Source organism: Notolabrus celidotus, chromosome 2 (assembly GCF_009762535.1).
Source record: "Notolabrus celidotus isolate fNotCel1 chromosome 2, fNotCel1.pri, whole genome shotgun sequence".
In the NCBI taxonomy this organism is placed as follows: Eukaryota; Metazoa; Chordata; class Actinopteri; order Labriformes; family Labridae; genus Notolabrus; species Notolabrus celidotus.
The window spans coordinates 19,288,005-19,306,165 of NC_048273.1; the positions used below are offsets into that span (position 1 = coordinate 19,288,005).

Genomic DNA, 18,161 nt, shown 5'->3' on the forward strand with positions numbered 1-18,161 from the left:
AGTTGAAAGCAAATTTACAATCACTGTTGTACATTTTAAACAATGAACACTATATGAAGTATTGTCCAAAATGTGATTTTGGCAGCTCACCTAATCTTGTCATGCATTCACTTTCCTTCCTGTTGCCCTCTTTTAATTCAACTGTTACTCATCTCTCCCCTCTTCACCCCTCCTTCCTTCTCCACCCTGTGTACAGATATTGATGAGTGTGAGAGGAACCCTCTGCTGTGTAGCGGAGGAACCTGCCTGAACACAGAAGGAAGTTATGAGTGTGACTGTCCCACTGGACACTCGCTCAGCACAGATGGATCTGCTTGTGAAGGTTTCCATCACAAATCATATTATGGCACACCCATTTATGCATTTTAATTACTTTGTGGCCCACTAGATCATACAATATATAATGTATAACTCTTATCTCTTCTCTCAGATGTGAATGAGTGCCAGCTGAGTGACAACTTGTGCAAAAATGGGCAGTGTGTCAACATGGCGGGAACCTACCAGTGCTCCTGTGACACAGGTTACCAGGCCACACCGGACCGACAGGGCTGCGTTGGTGAGCACAAATCATTAACAATACTATCACCAATCCACTTTCTGCATTGATTTATTTGTGTACATGTATTTCTAACCTAATGTGACTTTGATTCTGAACTATAATTGTGCCTTGTCTCTGCAGATATTGATGAGTGCACCATCATGAACGGAGGCTGTGAGACACACTGTACCAACTCAGAGGGCAGCTATGAGTGCAGCTGTAGTGATGGCTACGCTCTTATGCCTGACCTCAGGACCTGTTCAGGTAAGAAAACACAGCATACGTAAAGTTTCTAGGTATTCAAGATACTTTTTCCCCTAGACTAAAAGTAAGTGTTGCCACATAAAACACATATTCTTGCTGCGTCTTTCAGATATTGACGAGTGTGAGGAGACTCCAGACATCTGTGATGGAGGACAGTGTACCAACATCCCAGGAGAATACAGATGTCTGTGTTACGATGGCTTCATGGCTTCAATGGACATGAGGACGTGTATCGGTAAGATAACAACACTACTCTTAGTTTGATTTAAGCTTCGGAAACACATTCAGCAAATTCTCCTAGTTTAAAAATACATGTGTCAAACTCACACCTGCTGTTTCACCTCCTTTTTTTGCCTGTCACATTAATTCATTTATCCATCCTCTCTGACCTGATCCTTGGGACGTTCCCTGTCAGTCTCATTTCCTCTCACTGTAATCTCATAAGGCCAGAGCGTTCACTTATCATCTGTCCATCTCTGTCCGCCCAGATGTGAACGAGTGTGACTTGAACCCAAACATCTGTCTCCACGGCGACTGCGAGAACACCAAGGGCTCCTTCATCTGCCACTGTCAGCTGGGATACTTTGTCAAGAAGGGATCCACGGGCTGCACAGGTACACACACACACACACACACACACACACACACACACACACACACACACACACACACACACACACACAGAGGGGCTGAAGTGTCAGTGAGAGGGTCTGGGCCTCTGTGTGTTCATACATGCGTGGAGGGTTAAGACAGATCAGTGATGCATTAGTTCAATGTCTCAAACTTTTAAAAGGATGATTTATTTATTTATTACTACTTATAGAATTTAAAAACTGTCTGCTGAGCAAAAAGTTAAATATTTACTGCCCTCTGCAGCAGAGCGTCTTACTTTGAAAAACTGCTCTATGTCTATCAACTCAGGCCTGTTTTAAAACTAAGCATTTATGCATCTTTTTAGATGTTGATGAGTGTGAAATCGGAGCTCACAACTGTGACATGCATGCTGCCTGCATTAACGTTCCTGGCAGCTTCAAGTGTCGCTGTCGGGATGGCTGGATAGGAGATGGTATCAAGTGTGTAGGTGAGTACATGTTCCAGATATCTTAGCGGTGCAACAATACCATTTTTTATGAGAAATTAAAAGTAAACAATGTCTTTTGTAGCTCGGAAATGTATTTGATTTTACAACTCTCTCTTTTACAGATCAGGACGAGTGCTCTGCAGAGGACCACAACTGTAACATCAATGCAGACTGTGTCAACACACCTGGATCCTACAGGTGTACCTGCAAAGAGGGATTCAATGGAGATGGATTCTCTTGCTCTGGTAAGACAGATGGATCTTTTTTTTTCTAGTACATCCTAACACTGCTTGTTGGGTCGTCAGCTTCATTCACGCTTCACTAAAAATGCACTGGATGGTTCTGTTTCAGACATGGACGAGTGTGCAGACAATGTGAACTTGTGTGAGAACGGCCAGTGTCTGAACGCTCCAGGAGGCTACCGCTGTGAGTGTGAGATGGGCTTCACTCCTACAGAAGACAGCAAGGCCTGTCAAGGTACCGCACTTATTCAGTCAGATTTTATTCCTTACTTTTTATTCTTCTTTGTTTCGTTAAGGTGATATAACTTCACTTTTTCTCTCTCTCTCTCTCTCTCTCTCTCTCTGCTGCCTTTTGCAACAGACATAGATGAGTGCAATTTCCAGAACATCTGCGTGTTTGGAACGTGCCAGAACCTTCCAGGGATGTTCCGCTGTGTGTGTGATGATGGTTATGAACTCGACCGCAGCGGAGGAAACTGCACGGGTTAGTATGGCACTTCTACGAAGCACCACAGTCACTATATTCAAAAACAGAGCAGACTCAGAGTTCAGCTGAGGAACCTTGAGAATAAAAGCCTCTTGAAATCAGAAAAAATATACCAAAGTAAGGCAAAGATGGATCTCCTCAAGATATAATTGACTTCCTTTAATTCCTTAATATTTGTGCAGCTTATCAACCAATCACAATCAGATTATTACTAGTTCTTGTATTTACAGCAGTATACAAACTAAACTGTTTACATGTGATCGAGGTGTCTGCTATGCTGTGTGTGTTGCTGAGTTTGTTTCTCCCTCTGTGCTGCAGACATCAACGAGTGTGCAGACCCTGTGAACTGTATCAACGGGTTGTGTGTGAACACTCCTGGGAGCTACCTGTGCAACTGCCCTGCTGACTTTGAGCTCAACCCCACGGGAGTGGGCTGCGTGGGTGAGTCAAACCTTAAACCTGCTGATTCAAATCTATTGCTGGACAGAACTCTTTAAAAATGTGCAGGTATTATAGAGGAATTTGCTTTCTTCAAGGATAGCATCCAAAGTATTCATAAGTAAATATGTGTCCTCCTCAGATACCCGTGTTGGAAACTGCTTCCTGGATATTCTTGCCCGTGGGGATGGAGGAATCTCCTGCAGCGCTGAGATCGGAGTGGGTGTAACTAGAGCTTCCTGTTGCTGCTCCCTGGGAGGAGCCTGGGGAAACCCCTGTGAACTCTGCCCAGCTCCCAATTCAAGTATGCACCACAAGACCTCAAATGAACAATTATTTATACATACTGCCAAGTGCACATGGGTGTCATAGTTTTATTATTATTTATTTATTTTTATTTTTTATTTTATTGTTTATTTTTACAGGGACAGCGCACAATTAAAAGAAATTGCACCAGAGTTAGCTAGCAGCTAATTTACATCTGTTGTCCCTGGGCAGGTAGACAAAAAATAAACAACCACAAAACACCAAATACACTACATAACACAATACAGTACATAAAAGTCCATCATTTTGAGATATTAGCTAAAATTAGTACAATAAATACAACAAATACTAACAGTAACGCAATAAATAATAGCATTACGATAAATGCAATAAATACAAGGCAATCATTGGTGATGGCAGTTTTGAGCTGACTTTAGCCAAAGCTTGAGGCTGGTTTTAAATATTGCAAAGCTCCCTGAGTCTCGAATATTTGTGGGTATAGAATTCCACTTTCCCACAGCTTTAACCGTGAAAGCAGATTGACCAAAGGAAGTCTTTCTGAACGGTGGTACCCAGTCACCTCTAGAGGAGGCTCTGGTCCTCCTGACACTGCCACTGCCAGGAGAGACCAGACATCCTCTAAGAGGAGGGGGTGCGAGATTGTGAATAATTTTAAACATCAGGCATGCATCAGAGTAAAATAAGAAGTTGTCAAAATTGAGAAAATTATATTTTAGCAAAATATTACAGTGATGATGGTCCCTTGGCTTTTTATCCAGTACTTTTAAGGTCTGTTTATAGAGAGAGTACACAGGTTTAAGTGTAGTCACACCTGCCTGTGACCAAGTTGTTATACAGTAAGACAGATGGGGAAAAATCATAGCATGTACAAAAAGCTTTGCAGCGGATGGAGACAACTGGTGCCTGATGCTCTTAAAATTATTCAAATTAAGTTTAACACTGCTGATGACCTTACTAATTTGTTTTTTGAAAGACAGGTTTGCATCAATTATAATACCTAGGTATTTCACATGTGTCACAGATGTGATGACATCACCATTAATTAAAATGTCAGGATTTACTGAATTATTTTTCCTTGCTGTGAAATACATGCAAACTGTTTTACTTACATTAAGGGTCAAGCATGAATCAGCTAGCCAGTCCGACACTTTGCTCATTGCAGCTGTTAGTTTGGCTGCAACATGTTCTTTGGTTTTTGCATGGGTGAAAATAACAGTATCATCAGCATACATTTGGATGCTAACATCTGGACACACTTGGGGAAGGTCATTTATATACATACTAAACAAAATGGGTCCTAGAATAGACCCTTGGGGGACCCCTACTGTGCAACTGGCAAATGATGAACATTTATCACCCACTCTTGTACATTGTTTCCTACATTGTTTACATTGTTTAACACTTGCTGTTTGTCTCTGTCTTGTCTGTAGCGGAGTATAAGACCCTCTGTCCAGGAGGAGAGGGATTCAGACCAAACCCCATCACAGTTATCCTGGAAGGTAGACCACCCAATCCCTCTGCTTGTCTTTAGTTCTCTTTTAAATTAGCAAATGCAGCTACATTCAATGGAGGCACAAAATGCCAAGTGTTTGGCTCCCATTGCAAATGCAGTCTAACATAAAATCAATACAAAGTGATCTAACATTTCGGATTACTCTCCAGATATTGATGAGTGCCAGGAGCTGCCAGGTCTCTGCCAAGGTGGAAACTGTGTTAACACCTTTGGTAGTTTCCAGTGTGAGTGTCCAGCAGGCTACTATCTGAATGAGGAGACTCGCATCTGTGAGGGTAAGAGCTGAAGGAGATAATACACACCTTTGTTTATTTAAATCACTCCCACTTCATATGTTTAATGATCTGTCATCCTATCTTTACTTGCAGATATCGATGAGTGCACAACCCACATTGGGATCTGTGGACCGGGTACCTGCTACAACACTTTGGGTAACTACACCTGTGTGTGCCCCCCTGAGTACATGCAGGTCAATGGAGGAAACAACTGCATGGGTGAGTGAGAGAGACCTCATTTACATTAAAGAACATTTCCTCTCATCATGTCTTCTATGAGGATTTTGGATTTAAATCTTGCTCTTTGTCATACAGACATGAGGAAGAGTGTGTGTTACCGAAACTTCAACGACACGTGTGAGAACGAGCTGTCTTTCAACATGACCAAGAAGATGTGCTGCTGTGCCTACAACGTGGGGAAAGCCTGGAACAAGCCGTGTGAGGCCTGTCCAACTCCTGCCACCTGTAGGTGTCACTTCATGCTCTGAAACAAAAGTTAAGACAGTTTATAAAAATATATGTTAGTAAAACTTCTCTTGTCTCATGTGTTTCAGCTGAGTACCAGTTACTGTGCGGTAACCAAGCTCCTGGCTTCATTATTGACATTCACACTGGCAAGCCAATTGGTAAGATCATAACAACTTCAACATTTGAATAGAAAAAAATCATCCCTGAACATGGTAACATCAAAACATTCCATTGTTTTGTTTTGTGCAGATATTGATGAGTGCAGGGAGATCCCTGGAATCTGTCAGAATGGAGTTTGTATCAATCAGATCGGGAGCTTCCGCTGTGAATGTCCAATGGGCTTTAGCTACAACAACATACTTCTCATTTGTGAAGGTAAAACTCAGTCCTATCATGGTTTCTTTTAAACTCACTCTGCCAATCCTGACTATCTGTTACAGGTTAAGTATTTGTAACTAACCACACTTGAACATGCAATAATGAAGGCAAAGATTTTCTGTCCTGTTGTTTTATGTTTGTCTTTTTCTCAGTCTCTTCACCCACAAAAAACAAGCGCACAAACACAAATATACTAACTTTACCTCCCTACTCTGCATCAATTTTTTAAAAACATGCTACTCAGCCATTGCATGATGATTATACATCAAATGTACCATATCAAATACATACTTTATGCTGGCACAAACACTTGCCAACATTCCTGCAGTAAATCACATGTACACACTCAAAGAGTCACAAACATCTGGATACACACACAAAAATGCAGTAACACTCACTCACTGGCTGAGAGGCACTTTGACAAGAAGTCCCCTGAGTGGAGTAAACGCTGCCTTTCCTACACATTATGTATTATTAGAACCTCTGCAGTGGCCCTGAATGAGAACACCTGCCTGGACGTTTGATCATTCATAACCCGCAGCGACTGTATGCACTGTAACAGAGCCAAAATGAAGCTGCCGTGTTTTCTCTCCTGCTGTTCACATGCTGACTGCCTGCTCTGAGCAGACAGTTATGGAGCCTGTGAATGATGTCAATGTTTCTCTCCCGCTGCGCAGATATTGATGAGTGTAACAGTGGAGACAACCTGTGCCAACGTAATGCCAACTGTGTCAACATCCCAGGCAGCTACCGCTGCGAGTGCTCGCCAGGCTTCAAACTGTCCCCCAACGGGGCCTGTGTCGGTGAGTCCAGCCTGTCTGGCAACCCTTGATGGGGGTTTCCAATTTAAAGTAGCAGGGAGGTTGACAGAAAGACTGATTGTGCTGGTGATGTTAGGAAAATGTCAAACACGGACCCTGTTGAGGTAAAGTTATAATTATTTGTATTTTATGGCTGAGAGGACAATCTGCCAAGGAATGTTAAGATACACAAGCGTTTGACCAATCACAAAATTACTTGAGATCTGTCCAGTTTTATTTTGTATGTGTCCAAATACTCACAAAGTAAAAGGAGAAAAACGAAAAGAAAGATAGAGTTAAAAAAAACCTAGTTAAAGAGGCAATTAGGAATATCTTTTTATGATGAAAAAAAAAGCAATTAGCAGACCTCATATCGGGCTCTGTGAGATCATCATGCAACATGTGTACATTATTTTTAATACAAATGTAATAAGATGAACATAGAATAACTGTCTCAGGCCTTTAATCACATTTTTTGTTGTTGTCTTGTTGTTTTCAGACCGTAATGAGTGCCAGGAGATTCCAAACGTGTGCAGCCATGGAGAGTGTATTGATACGCAGGGAAGCTATCGATGTCTGTGCCACAATGGCTTCAAGGCTACCGCTGACCTGACCATGTGCATGGGTGAGAAGCAATCTATCTATCTCTCTATCTATCTATCTCTGTCTGTCTGTCTGTCTGTCTGTCTGTCTGTCTGTCTGTCTGTCTGTCTGTCTGTCTGTCTGTCTGTCTGTCTGTCTGTCTGTCTGTCTGTCTGTCTGTCTGTCTATCTATCTATCTATCTATCTATCTATCTATCTATCTATCTATCCACACTTATACAGAGCATTGTGTTATATGTAATCCTTTAAAGTCATAGTAGCTACATAATGTATGTTTTTTTCTTAATATTCAACTCTTAACACTGTTCTTTATGTGTATGTTTAGACATTGATGAGTGTGACAGACAGCCATGCGGTAATGGAACCTGCAAAAACACAGTTGGGTCATACAACTGCCTCTGCTTCCCCGGCTTTGAGCTCACACACAACAATGACTGCATGGGTAAGGATCATTTAATGCTCCACTCCACAAAAGTCAGAAGCACTTTCTTTACACTTTAAAATCAGAGAAACATTGCCTCTCTTTTTTTGTAGTTGTATCAATTATATTTAAACAGCACTAAATAAAAATGAAATAAAATCAGTTGTAATTTCCCTCGACTTTGGTGGAAAAATATCAGACTGTACTAAAAGTTTTATTTTTGTACCTTCATTTGTAACAGAAAATTACACCTGAGCCAGCTTTAATGGGCTCTTTTTGTTCTATTTCCTGTTGCTGCTTTTTGCCAGCGGATATACAAATTAGATAATTATTCAGAGTCCTAATCTTCTAAATGTTCACCCTTACAGATGTAGATGAGTGCAGCGCCCTCCAGGGCCAAGTGTGCAGGAACGGACAGTGTATCAATGGAATGGGCTCCTTCCAGTGTCTCTGCCACGAGGGTTATGAGAACACTCATGATGGGAAAAACTGTGTTGGTGAGTCAAAAACACACAAGAAAAATATGAGGTTGATTGGTATGTATAGACTTTGCTACAGTATAGTTTGACATAACCACATGCTTTCACTTTTTTCATAGATATCAATGAGTGTGTGAGTCTGCCTGGGACCTGCTCTCCAGGAACTTGTCAGAATCTGGACGGGTCTTTCAGATGTATCTGTCCTCCTGGGTATGAGGTGCAGAATGACCAGTGTATAGGTAAGGCACAAACACGCACTTAAAATAATACACACAATTTCAACCAGCTTGGGTTTTGATTAACACGCTCACATAAACATCTGGGAGACGTAAGTGGTCAGACCATCTGCTCTAACATACACACAAGTATAGGCTCATTAGTCTTTTCTATTAGCTCCTTACACGTTTATACTCTCCTTCACAGATATCAACGAGTGTGAGGTGGAACCGAACATCTGCCAGTTTGGCACCTGCACCAACACCCCAGGAAGCTTCCAGTGCACCTGTCAGCCAGGCTTCGTGCTCTCTGACAACAAACGGCGCTGCTATGGTGAGTGAAGGTGTCAGCTGCTGGTGAATGTGCTGGTGTAACCTATGTGTGTTACATTACTGAAACAAAAGATTTAGCGCATCTTCTAATTTTTTTCTCTTTTTGCAGATACCAGAGAGAGCTTCTGTTTCACCAAATTCGAGGCAGGAAAGTGCTCCGTCCCCAAAGCTTTCAACACAACCAAGGCCCAGTGCTGCTGCAGTAAGATGCCTGGTGAGGGCTGGGGACTTCCCTGTGAGCTGTGCCCCCGAGAGACCGAGGGTAAGTAACATAGAAACTCACTCACACACACAGAGAGAGAAGTTTAGTTAAGACATAAATATTCAGACTGAAATACTTTTGTAGAATAATGAAGCTGACCTTTGCTGGTTTGTCCTCAGCTGCTTTTGACACTCTGTGTCCCTATGGCCATGGAGCTCTGCCTGGACCAGGGGACACTCGACAAGGCGAGTTCTACTAAATCGATGTTATCCCTTGATTGTAGCAGCCAATTACAGACGACTTGTACAAATGTATTTATCAATCTAGTTAAATTATACTAAACCTCTCCTCTCCTCCCAGACATGAACGAGTGTCTGAATAACCCAGGGATCTGCCAGAACGGTATCTGTATCAACACAGATGGATCGTTCCGCTGTGAATGCCCGTTTGGATACAACCTTGATTACACTGGAGTCAACTGTGTTGGTAAGATGAATTCTGAAATTTTAGTAAACAGGCAAAAGATAAAAACTATCTGATGAAAACTAGACCTGAATGTAGACCAGAATGTATCACCTACATCCCTATTATAATCCAGCCATGAAATTATTTTCCTCTGAGCACTAGGAGAACCAGATTTCAGCTTTGTCAGAGTGACCTATTATTAGACTTAATATAGAGCAGCTAATGTGTGCTTTTAAAATCTCAGGTTTGCTATAAATGTTTCATTAGTTTTAATTACCTCCTCTATCTTCTCCTGCTCTCCGTCCTCTCCAGACACTGACGAGTGCTCCATCGGAAACCCGTGTGGCAATGGAACCTGCACCAATGTGGTTGGCGGTTTTGAGTGTTCGTGCCAGGAGGGTTTCGAGCCTGGACCCATGATGACATGTGAAGGTCAGTCATTCACACAGTAAAAGTTGTATACTTTTGCACAATTATTCTGCTTCTCCAAATCAGTGAAAGATATTGATTATTTGATAACTAATTCTTTAAAAATCTCATCCTGACTCCAGATATCAATGAGTGCTCCAACAATCCTCTCCTCTGTGCCTTTCGGTGTGTTAACACCTTTGGTTCCTATGAATGTATGTGTCCGACCGGCTATGTGCTGAGAGATGACCAACGCATGTGCAGAGGTGAGAGGACATAGCACTTTAAGTAGATTGACTCATGTTATCACTGATTTTGATCACTTTTTAGTTTGCAAATTGACTAAAACAGGTTTAAATAGTTCAAAATGTAACTGTTTTCCTATTTGCCTATATTTGTTGTCCCTCACCAGATCAAGACGAGTGTGATGAGGGTCTGGACGACTGTGACTCCAAGGGTATGACCTGTAAGAACCTGATCGGTACCTTCATGTGTATCTGCCCTCCTGGCATGCAGCGTAGACCAGACGGAGATGGATGTATGGGTGAGTAAAAATGTGTCAGCCTGTGTGAGTGGTTCCTTTAAGTCTTCACTCAGCACCTGCTGTTATTGCTGAATTATTCACATCTTCACTTTCTTCATCATGCCCTCTTTTGCTCCGCACACTGGCAGATCTGAACGAGTGTCGCGCCAAGCCTGGCATCTGCAAGAACGGGCGTTGTGTCAACACAGTTGGAAGCTACCGCTGCGAGTGCAATGACGGTTTTGAGTCAAGCTCCACTGGAACTGAATGTATCGGTAAGATCGGTATTGCCAGTTGACACCATTGCTGCAGGTTTGATTTTATTCAGTCACTTAACCTAAAGTTGTGATTTTTCTTTCCCTTCAGACAATCGAAAGGGCTACTGCTATGCAGAGGTTCTGCAGACAATGTGCCAGCAGTCATCCACCAGCAGAAACAGCGTAACCAAGTCTGAGTGCTGTTGCAACATGGGCCGAGGCTGGGGGTCACAGTGTGAGCTCTGCCCACTGCCTGGCACTGTACAGTACAAGAAGATGTGCCCACTCGGACCTGGTTACACCACAGACGGTAGAGGTAAGCAGCTCCACCCATTCATCATAAGGTTTTTATTTCATCGAATCAATTTGGCAGAATGAGCATCGTTCTGAAATGTCTCTGTATCTCCAGACATCAATGAGTGCACGGTGATGCCAGATTTGTGCAAGAACGGTCAGTGCATCAACACCATTGGATCCTTCCGCTGTCACTGTAACGTGGGCTACAAAACTGACTTCACTGCAACCTCCTGTATTGGTATGGCTGATCTCTTCCCCTCTTATTATGTTCAAGCATTATGACTGGTTGGTTGCAGAGATATTTGATTTCATGGCTAATGAATATTGTTGCATAAATTAAGCATCCCTGCCCATATTCCTTATTTCCCCCGTGTGCACACTCTAGATATGGATGAGTGTGCTCTGTCACCGAAGCCCTGTAACTTCCTCTGTAAGAACACAGAGGGCAGCTACCTCTGCTCCTGTCCTAGAGGATACAGCCTGCAGCCTGATGGAAAGACCTGCAAAGGTAGGAGGACTCTTGATGTGTAATTATACGTTTTATTGACCTGCTCATGGCTTTGAGGATTGATTGACCATCTATTTTGATTTTGATGGACATTGTGCTTTCTTCTTTCTCTTTAAGATCTGGATGAATGTTCAACCAAGCAGCACAACTGCCAGTTCCTCTGTGTCAACACCATCGGAGGTTTCACCTGCAAGTGTCCTCCCGGCTTCACACAGCACCAGACTGCCTGCATTGGTGAGTACAAGAATTAAGAGGATCAATTTTACCTTGCACATTTTTCATCATCAGAAACAAATAAAAACTCAAGCAGAGGCCGCTTTTTCAATAATTGGTTTCTCTGCTTTTAACAGACAACAATGAGTGTAATGGTCAGAACAGTGCGTGTGGTAATCGAGCCGCTTGTGTCAACACACCTGGCAGTTTCAACTGTGAATGCTCTAAAGGTTTCTCTTTGGACACCACAGGCATTGAGTGTGAAGGTAAGATGACAGTGTTCTCTCTAAAATCAGGAAAAATATGAAATGGTCCTCCTGAGATGTTTGTGATAAGTTTCGCTCTTAAAAAAAAGGAGACTTTTAACTCTTTATGTTTCCATTTTCTTAGACGTGGATGAGTGTAGTAGTAACCATCGCTGTCAGCATGGCTGTCAGAACATGCTGGGAGGCTTCCGCTGTGGCTGTCCTCAGGGCTACGTGCAGCACTATCAGTGGAACCAGTGTGTGGGTGAGTTGGTCAGGCTGGAGTAATGATCACAAGGTGCTCTGGTATACAAAAGTAGAAAGGACCTGGAGGGAAATATGATGACTAGCAAGTACTTTAGAAATACTTTTAGAAGTTGTTTTAAATATTTAAATATTTATGTTATTTTAGAAATAATTTAAACCAATCAAACTACTGTGCATCACAATAGAGAACAGAGTGGAAGAACCATCCATCAACATTATCATCACTTTAACTCTTGTTACCTGGCATGCACTGTGATGTCTTCACGCACTTTCAACTTCCAACTCCATGTCTCTTCCCTCTTCAGATGAGAACGAGTGTCAGGGCGCATCAGTTTGTGGCTCTGCCTCTTGCTACAACACACTGGGCAGCTTCAAGTGTGTGTGTCCCTCTGGCTTTGAATTTGAGCAGACCGGTTCAGGATGCTCAGATGTGAATGAATGTAGCACCGGCAGCAACCCCTGTATCTATGGCTGCTCCAACACCGATGGAGGCTACTTATGTGGCTGTCCTGGAGGCTTCTACAGAGCCGGACAGGGGTAAGAAACCTATTTAAACGTGTTATCTTTATTTAGTAAAACATTTGGTCCTGTATGTCAAAAATATGAATTTGACTTTAATCGTAATGCAAAAAATATCTCCTTTTTCTATCCAGTCACTGTCTAACAGGCTCAGGTTTCTCGGGTCCGTTTGTGGAGGGTGGTGATGATGAGGACAGTCTGTCTCCTGAGACCTGTTATGAGTGTAAGATCAACGGAGGAAAGAATGGACGACACAAACGAAATGCTGATGACAATGACATCAAAAAGGTACGTGTGTCTCAGTTTCTTTTATTGTGCAAAATGTGAATATAACACAAGTGTTACACAGCACAATATATATACAGAACATGGCATTTCAGGACAGTATAGACTGTTATAAAACAATCAGATATTATCAAAGCAGAAGTCAAAAAAGCAAATACACAAAAAATGAAAAAAACAACAAACAGAAGAAAGAAAAAACAAAAGAGAAAAAAAGACAAAGAAGAACAACATTCTATAAAGTTCTATCTACTAAAGCACTGTTTATTTAAAGTTTCTACCTGGGTGTGTTTAACTTCTGCTCCCTCGTGTTTCACCTCTCTCCCTCTTCCCTTATCTCCACCGTAGGAACCATCAGTGAGTATGGCCAGCGTGGACACCCAGGACTCCATCCACATGAATCTCTCTCTCTCCCAACTGCTCAACAAGGAGCCTCTACTCGAGCTCCTGCCTGCCCTGCAGCCCCTGGAGAAACACATCCGCTACGTCATCACCCACGGCAATACCAATGAACAGTTCCGCCTGCTGGAACGCCGGGATGGAAAGAGCGTGCTCCGGCTCGGCAAGAGGCCGCCCTCAGTGGGATCCTACCGGCTAGATATTGCCAGCCTGCGGCTGTTCGGGCCTCGCAGACTACACCAGCTGGAGGAGCAGCACGACAGTGACTACCTACAAGGGGAAATAGGAGACGCCCTGCGTATCAAGCTCCACATCCACCTGCACTGAGCTCAGAGTGTGCTAGCTATCCTGTCCTGGACTGATTCTTAAAGCCTTTGAGTTTAACCTGCCCTTCTATCCTATAATTCCTCCCCTCCAGCTCCTACCTGCAGGACCATCCCCAACAACAGGGAGAAATCAAGGGCTATGAAAGACTGAGTCAATCAGCCCAACTCTACCACCACTTTGTTACTGTTTATGTTATTATATGTTCAAGTTTTGTGTTATTTTTTTCTACTTTGACCCTCTACTTGTACCCGACCCAGCACTCGTTCACAACTGAGAGAGCCAGTGGGGGAGATAGCAGAGAGGCGCCCTTGTTCTTGGACCAACCAACCCAAAATTAAGAGAATATGGTAGGCAGATGGTTCACAAGTCCATGAAGCACTTTTGCAGACAAACAAGAGAGGTTTTTTTTTAAGAAATGAAGTGCTGAGAGTGGCCAAAACTGTCTTTTACAACAAGTGTGGTAGTATTTAAATCTAAGTGTAGTAAGGTAACTGATGTCTCTTTGTTTCAGTGTCATAAAGTACTTGTATTAAAGTCAAAAGGGGGGGGATTCCATCATGGTGGTCCAAGGATTTTGTCACCTCTCTGTGATCTTTGGTAAAAAAAAGAAATCACAACACTGGGGAACAGGTTTTGTCCCCCTCTCAGTATTGTAGTGTGTCATTTAATGTATTTGTACTGTTTGAATAATGTAAACACGAAGGACTGCAACATTTACACAGCATTTCAGGTTCTCAAGTCCATAGCAGTCTGTTTTGTAGCTGAATTCCAACTAATTCATAGATGAGGAAACAGCGAGCTGTGTTTCTGCTCTGTTGTGACTGATTTCTGTCCTGCCTGTGGGCAGCGGCAAGCAGGGATTAGTGTGTTTGCATGTGTGTGCTGTCATGTTTGTTACCTCAGTACCTCTTGCTCAGTGTAGACACCATACTGCAGTGTTGACTTTAAAACAAAAGGGGGTGCTAGTGTCGCTCAGCATCCACCATGAGCAGGGATTACACCAGTTAGTAGCTCGTAGACTTAAAAGAAGATAGTTCAGGTCAATTTTTTATTTATCTCTGTAGGGATTAAGACCTCAGGTGCACTGATTCTGGACCTGAGAGACAGCTTTTACATTAAATCCGAAGTCGACTTTACCTGACTTCTTTGACTTGACCCTGAGCTTGATGGCTGAGATACACAAGTGATTACAGTAGCACAGTCTCAAAGGTACATGACATGATAACATTGCCTCCTGCAACAAAAGGTAACGCTTTATGATACAATGGCACGCACAGGTGAACACCAAACCTCAGAAAAAAAAGAACAAAGCTGTCAGGTCATCTTTCATGATTTTTTTTTTCTCTCAAAGAGGAAAAAGGTGCTAGATAATACCATCTCTTATACACGCTGTGCAGTCTTGAATCTGGATTGCAAAAGTGTTTTTGTTTTTTGTTTTTTGGCTAGGAATTGTTGTTTTTCGTATGTCCGTCTTTTGTTTTGTCTTAGTGCTGAAAAAACAATATTATCAAACTTGCTTCTTGAAAATCAAATTGTATATTTTTAAGTGAATTGTAGATGTTTTTTTAAATGTCAAGGCTGCCAAAAGTACACAAAACCCAATATTGAAGGCCTAAAGTGCTATTGACTTTGTTTTGTTGAGGAAAAAAAACCTAACAGTGAATGCAGCATTGTACTTGGTGATCACTGACTGTGTTGTTTGAAACCACTTCCACCAGACATATCAGCCATCAGCCAATATAAATACAATCATGTAAGACAGATGATTAACATTTTCATCATGTGTGATGTCATGCAAGCTTACACTGTCTGTGCGATACCATAAGGATCAATACAAACTTGACCATGTCCAGCTAGAATCTATGGTGCTAAATTGTCTTCTCTTGACATTCAAGGTTGCTGCACTGTCCCACAGCCAAGGCAATGTTTATAACACATAACCATTTCTCTAACCTGGGAACATTTGTATACTTTGTACCTTTGTTTCAGTTGGTAATTTTTATTTTATTTGCCACTATGTTTAAAAAAAAGTGTATTGCGTGTGCTTACTGTATCTCAGCTTCACTGTCAAACTTGAAACAATCATCTGCTTGCATTGAAGTATGCTTGTTGCTACTTTTAAATAGGGATTGTTACATTTGTTCAAATGTTCACCATATCTGTTGCACTTGTTGCTACCAGAGTCCAGCTAAAAGCTGAAATGACAATCATTTAGTCACACCACATTTAACAGCTAAGGATCATTAAGTCAGACATTCATCATGACAGATCTTTACATTTTTTTGAATCATCATCTTTGTACAAAGACAAAACCAAAGATTTCTGACACCAAATGGCATTCAAATGGCACCAAAATGATGGTGATTCACATAATATTGTAAACCTTCGTCTTGTGACATTAATGGCAATAAAGTATTGTGGGTTATATTTTTAAGTCTTGCATCCTGTTTTTTTCTGAGACGGGTGAAACAGAAGTGACAGAAAAAAAACAAGAAGTATCCATTTTATTTTATTTTATTTCCAACATGAACAATGTGGACCATCCAAGCAGTCCAGCTATCAGTGGAAATTCAAGAAGTAAATCCTTTTTCTTATTTTCAGAGATCAACCAAGTGTATCAAAAACAAAGCCAAGAGTCAGAAAAATATGCAGTTACAAAACACAACTAAAACGCAAAGCTACCTGCTTTGCCTCTTTCTAACATGTGGCTGCAATTCTACTTTGAAAAATCGAGTCTGAAGATTGAAACGGTAAGACGAAGAGGGCAGAAAGATAGCAAAAAGACTCCCAAACTTGAGTCAAGTATAGAAAAATAAAACTTTTTGTTGCCTAAAGGTTGCTGTTTGCTTCATCACCACACTTGGCAGGCTGACTTAAACAGGACACAACCAGTGAACATAAACTCTAATTGCAGTTATAAGATATATAATTACAATATGGCTTCTCAGTTATAGACACAGAAACACACAAAAACATACACACAGAACATTTGATGGAGACACAAACTACCTGTTCAGCTTTTAAAAGCATCTAAAAGTGGAGTGCTGCGAGGATCAGTGTCTGTAATTTAACAAAGAACAATGGACACTGACACATTAAAGGGGCATCTGCTCAAGTGTAAACTCTTTCAGTTTAGTTCTGCCTTTTTTCTACATGTTGACTGCGCTCATCAAAAATTGCAGCCTTGAGGTCAGAAACTTTGTCATTCACCATGTCCAGACAGCAGCCAGCTAAAACTGACATCAAACTAAGGGTGAGCAACTCAACTACTTTTCCAATGTCTTTCATTTGTTTTCCAGGTTTTCCATTCATATTACCATAAAAATATGACAAATTGTTTGTATTTCACTGCTTCTCACTGGACCAGCAAATGGAAAGTCTAGACAAAGGGAAAATCCAGACTCACTGGCCTCATTTCAAGGTAAAGTAACATAAATGGTTTGAGGCAAACGTTAGCATTCAAATATTCGTAGCTAAAATTACTGGTAGCTATTACACCTACAGTTACTGTTAGGAAGCATCTAATTATTTTACCAAGGCATTTATATTTGTATGGTCAACTATTTCTAGTCAAAAAATTTCTGTCTTTATCCGTCACTCGACATTGCCACTAATGGTGGGCGTATCGATTCTGTGGTATCGATATATCGATTCTCACATGCTACTCATTTGAGTATCGATTACTCTAATAAAATATCGATACTAATTAATAAATGTGACATAAAAGCGCATGTGTCACTTCTGATCTTTTAGGGTAACATACTCCAAAGTTTCGTACCGGCAAATTCAGAGACATCATGATCACAGTGTCATTTTAAAAGTAGTGGTGAAGAGGCTGTTCTAAGCTTTCCACTCAGAGAATTTATATAGAGGATGTTGATTATTTATTATCCATGTGTTTTTCTAAATGTATTGCATTGTTTAAAAAAGGCCAGCAAAGGATTTGAATATTAAAGTTTTTAAATTAACAGTATTTGTCATTGGACTTGTCTTTCAAGGGTTGCATTTTATAAAAAAAAAAAATCACTGAAAGTATCGGGTATCGAATAAATTGCCAAAAAAGTAATCTGTATCGTATCGAATCATAAAAATGTGGTATCGCCCAGCACTAATTGCCACAAGCTAGCAAAGATGATCCTTAGTTAGCAAACATCACCATAAGCTAGCTAGTATATCTGTAAGCAACAAATATACACATTTCCTTCTGTTTAATGTATTAGTAATGTTAGCTATGAAGTTGTTGAATGCTAAGTAAGCTGCTGTAAAATGATACAGGTTAGAGATATTCATTTTTTACATAAAATATTAATGATTTTTCCTCCAAGATTTGACCAGTCTGTTGTATTCTAATTTGCTGATCATGAAGAAGTTGTAAAAAAAAAAGATGCCATTTGACATTACAGTTAACATTACCTTGTGTATACTT

At 41.2% G+C, this 18,161-nt stretch overlaps 1 protein-coding gene across 1 annotated transcript in view; it reads left to right on the plus strand.

Annotated features, from left to right (window-relative positions):
- fbn2b (fibrillin 2b) overlaps nt 1-16,169 on the plus strand; it is a 66,289-nt gene extending 50,120 nt beyond the window's left edge. Inside the window, exons 27-65 of the mRNA XM_034673232.1 lie at nt 197-322; nt 431-556; nt 680-802; nt 912-1,037; nt 1,291-1,416; nt 1,761-1,883; nt 2,006-2,128; nt 2,235-2,360; nt 2,487-2,609; nt 2,931-3,053; nt 3,193-3,354; nt 4,769-4,837; nt 5,001-5,126; nt 5,220-5,345; nt 5,442-5,591; nt 5,681-5,752; nt 5,844-5,969; nt 6,650-6,775; nt 7,272-7,397; nt 7,701-7,817; nt 8,165-8,293; nt 8,395-8,514; nt 8,699-8,824; nt 8,933-9,085; nt 9,205-9,270; nt 9,386-9,511; nt 9,803-9,922; nt 10,042-10,164; nt 10,311-10,442; nt 10,571-10,696; nt 10,788-10,994; nt 11,088-11,213; nt 11,361-11,483; nt 11,601-11,717; nt 11,834-11,962; nt 12,087-12,206; nt 12,514-12,745; nt 12,862-13,015; nt 13,358-16,169. Coding sequence (XP_034529123.1) covers nt 197-322; nt 431-556; nt 680-802; nt 912-1,037; nt 1,291-1,416; nt 1,761-1,883; nt 2,006-2,128; nt 2,235-2,360; nt 2,487-2,609; nt 2,931-3,053; nt 3,193-3,354; nt 4,769-4,837; nt 5,001-5,126; nt 5,220-5,345; nt 5,442-5,591; nt 5,681-5,752; nt 5,844-5,969; nt 6,650-6,775; nt 7,272-7,397; nt 7,701-7,817; nt 8,165-8,293; nt 8,395-8,514; nt 8,699-8,824; nt 8,933-9,085; nt 9,205-9,270; nt 9,386-9,511; nt 9,803-9,922; nt 10,042-10,164; nt 10,311-10,442; nt 10,571-10,696; nt 10,788-10,994; nt 11,088-11,213; nt 11,361-11,483; nt 11,601-11,717; nt 11,834-11,962; nt 12,087-12,206; nt 12,514-12,745; nt 12,862-13,015; nt 13,358-13,735 — 5,252 coding nt within the window. The 3' untranslated portion in view covers nt 13,736-16,169. The remainder of the gene's footprint in view (nt 1-196; nt 323-430; nt 557-679; nt 803-911; nt 1,038-1,290; nt 1,417-1,760; nt 1,884-2,005; nt 2,129-2,234; nt 2,361-2,486; nt 2,610-2,930; nt 3,054-3,192; nt 3,355-4,768; nt 4,838-5,000; nt 5,127-5,219; nt 5,346-5,441; nt 5,592-5,680; nt 5,753-5,843; nt 5,970-6,649; nt 6,776-7,271; nt 7,398-7,700; nt 7,818-8,164; nt 8,294-8,394; nt 8,515-8,698; nt 8,825-8,932; nt 9,086-9,204; nt 9,271-9,385; nt 9,512-9,802; nt 9,923-10,041; nt 10,165-10,310; nt 10,443-10,570; nt 10,697-10,787; nt 10,995-11,087; nt 11,214-11,360; nt 11,484-11,600; nt 11,718-11,833; nt 11,963-12,086; nt 12,207-12,513; nt 12,746-12,861; nt 13,016-13,357) is intronic.
- Nucleotides 16,170-18,161: the final 1,992 nt, after the last annotated feature.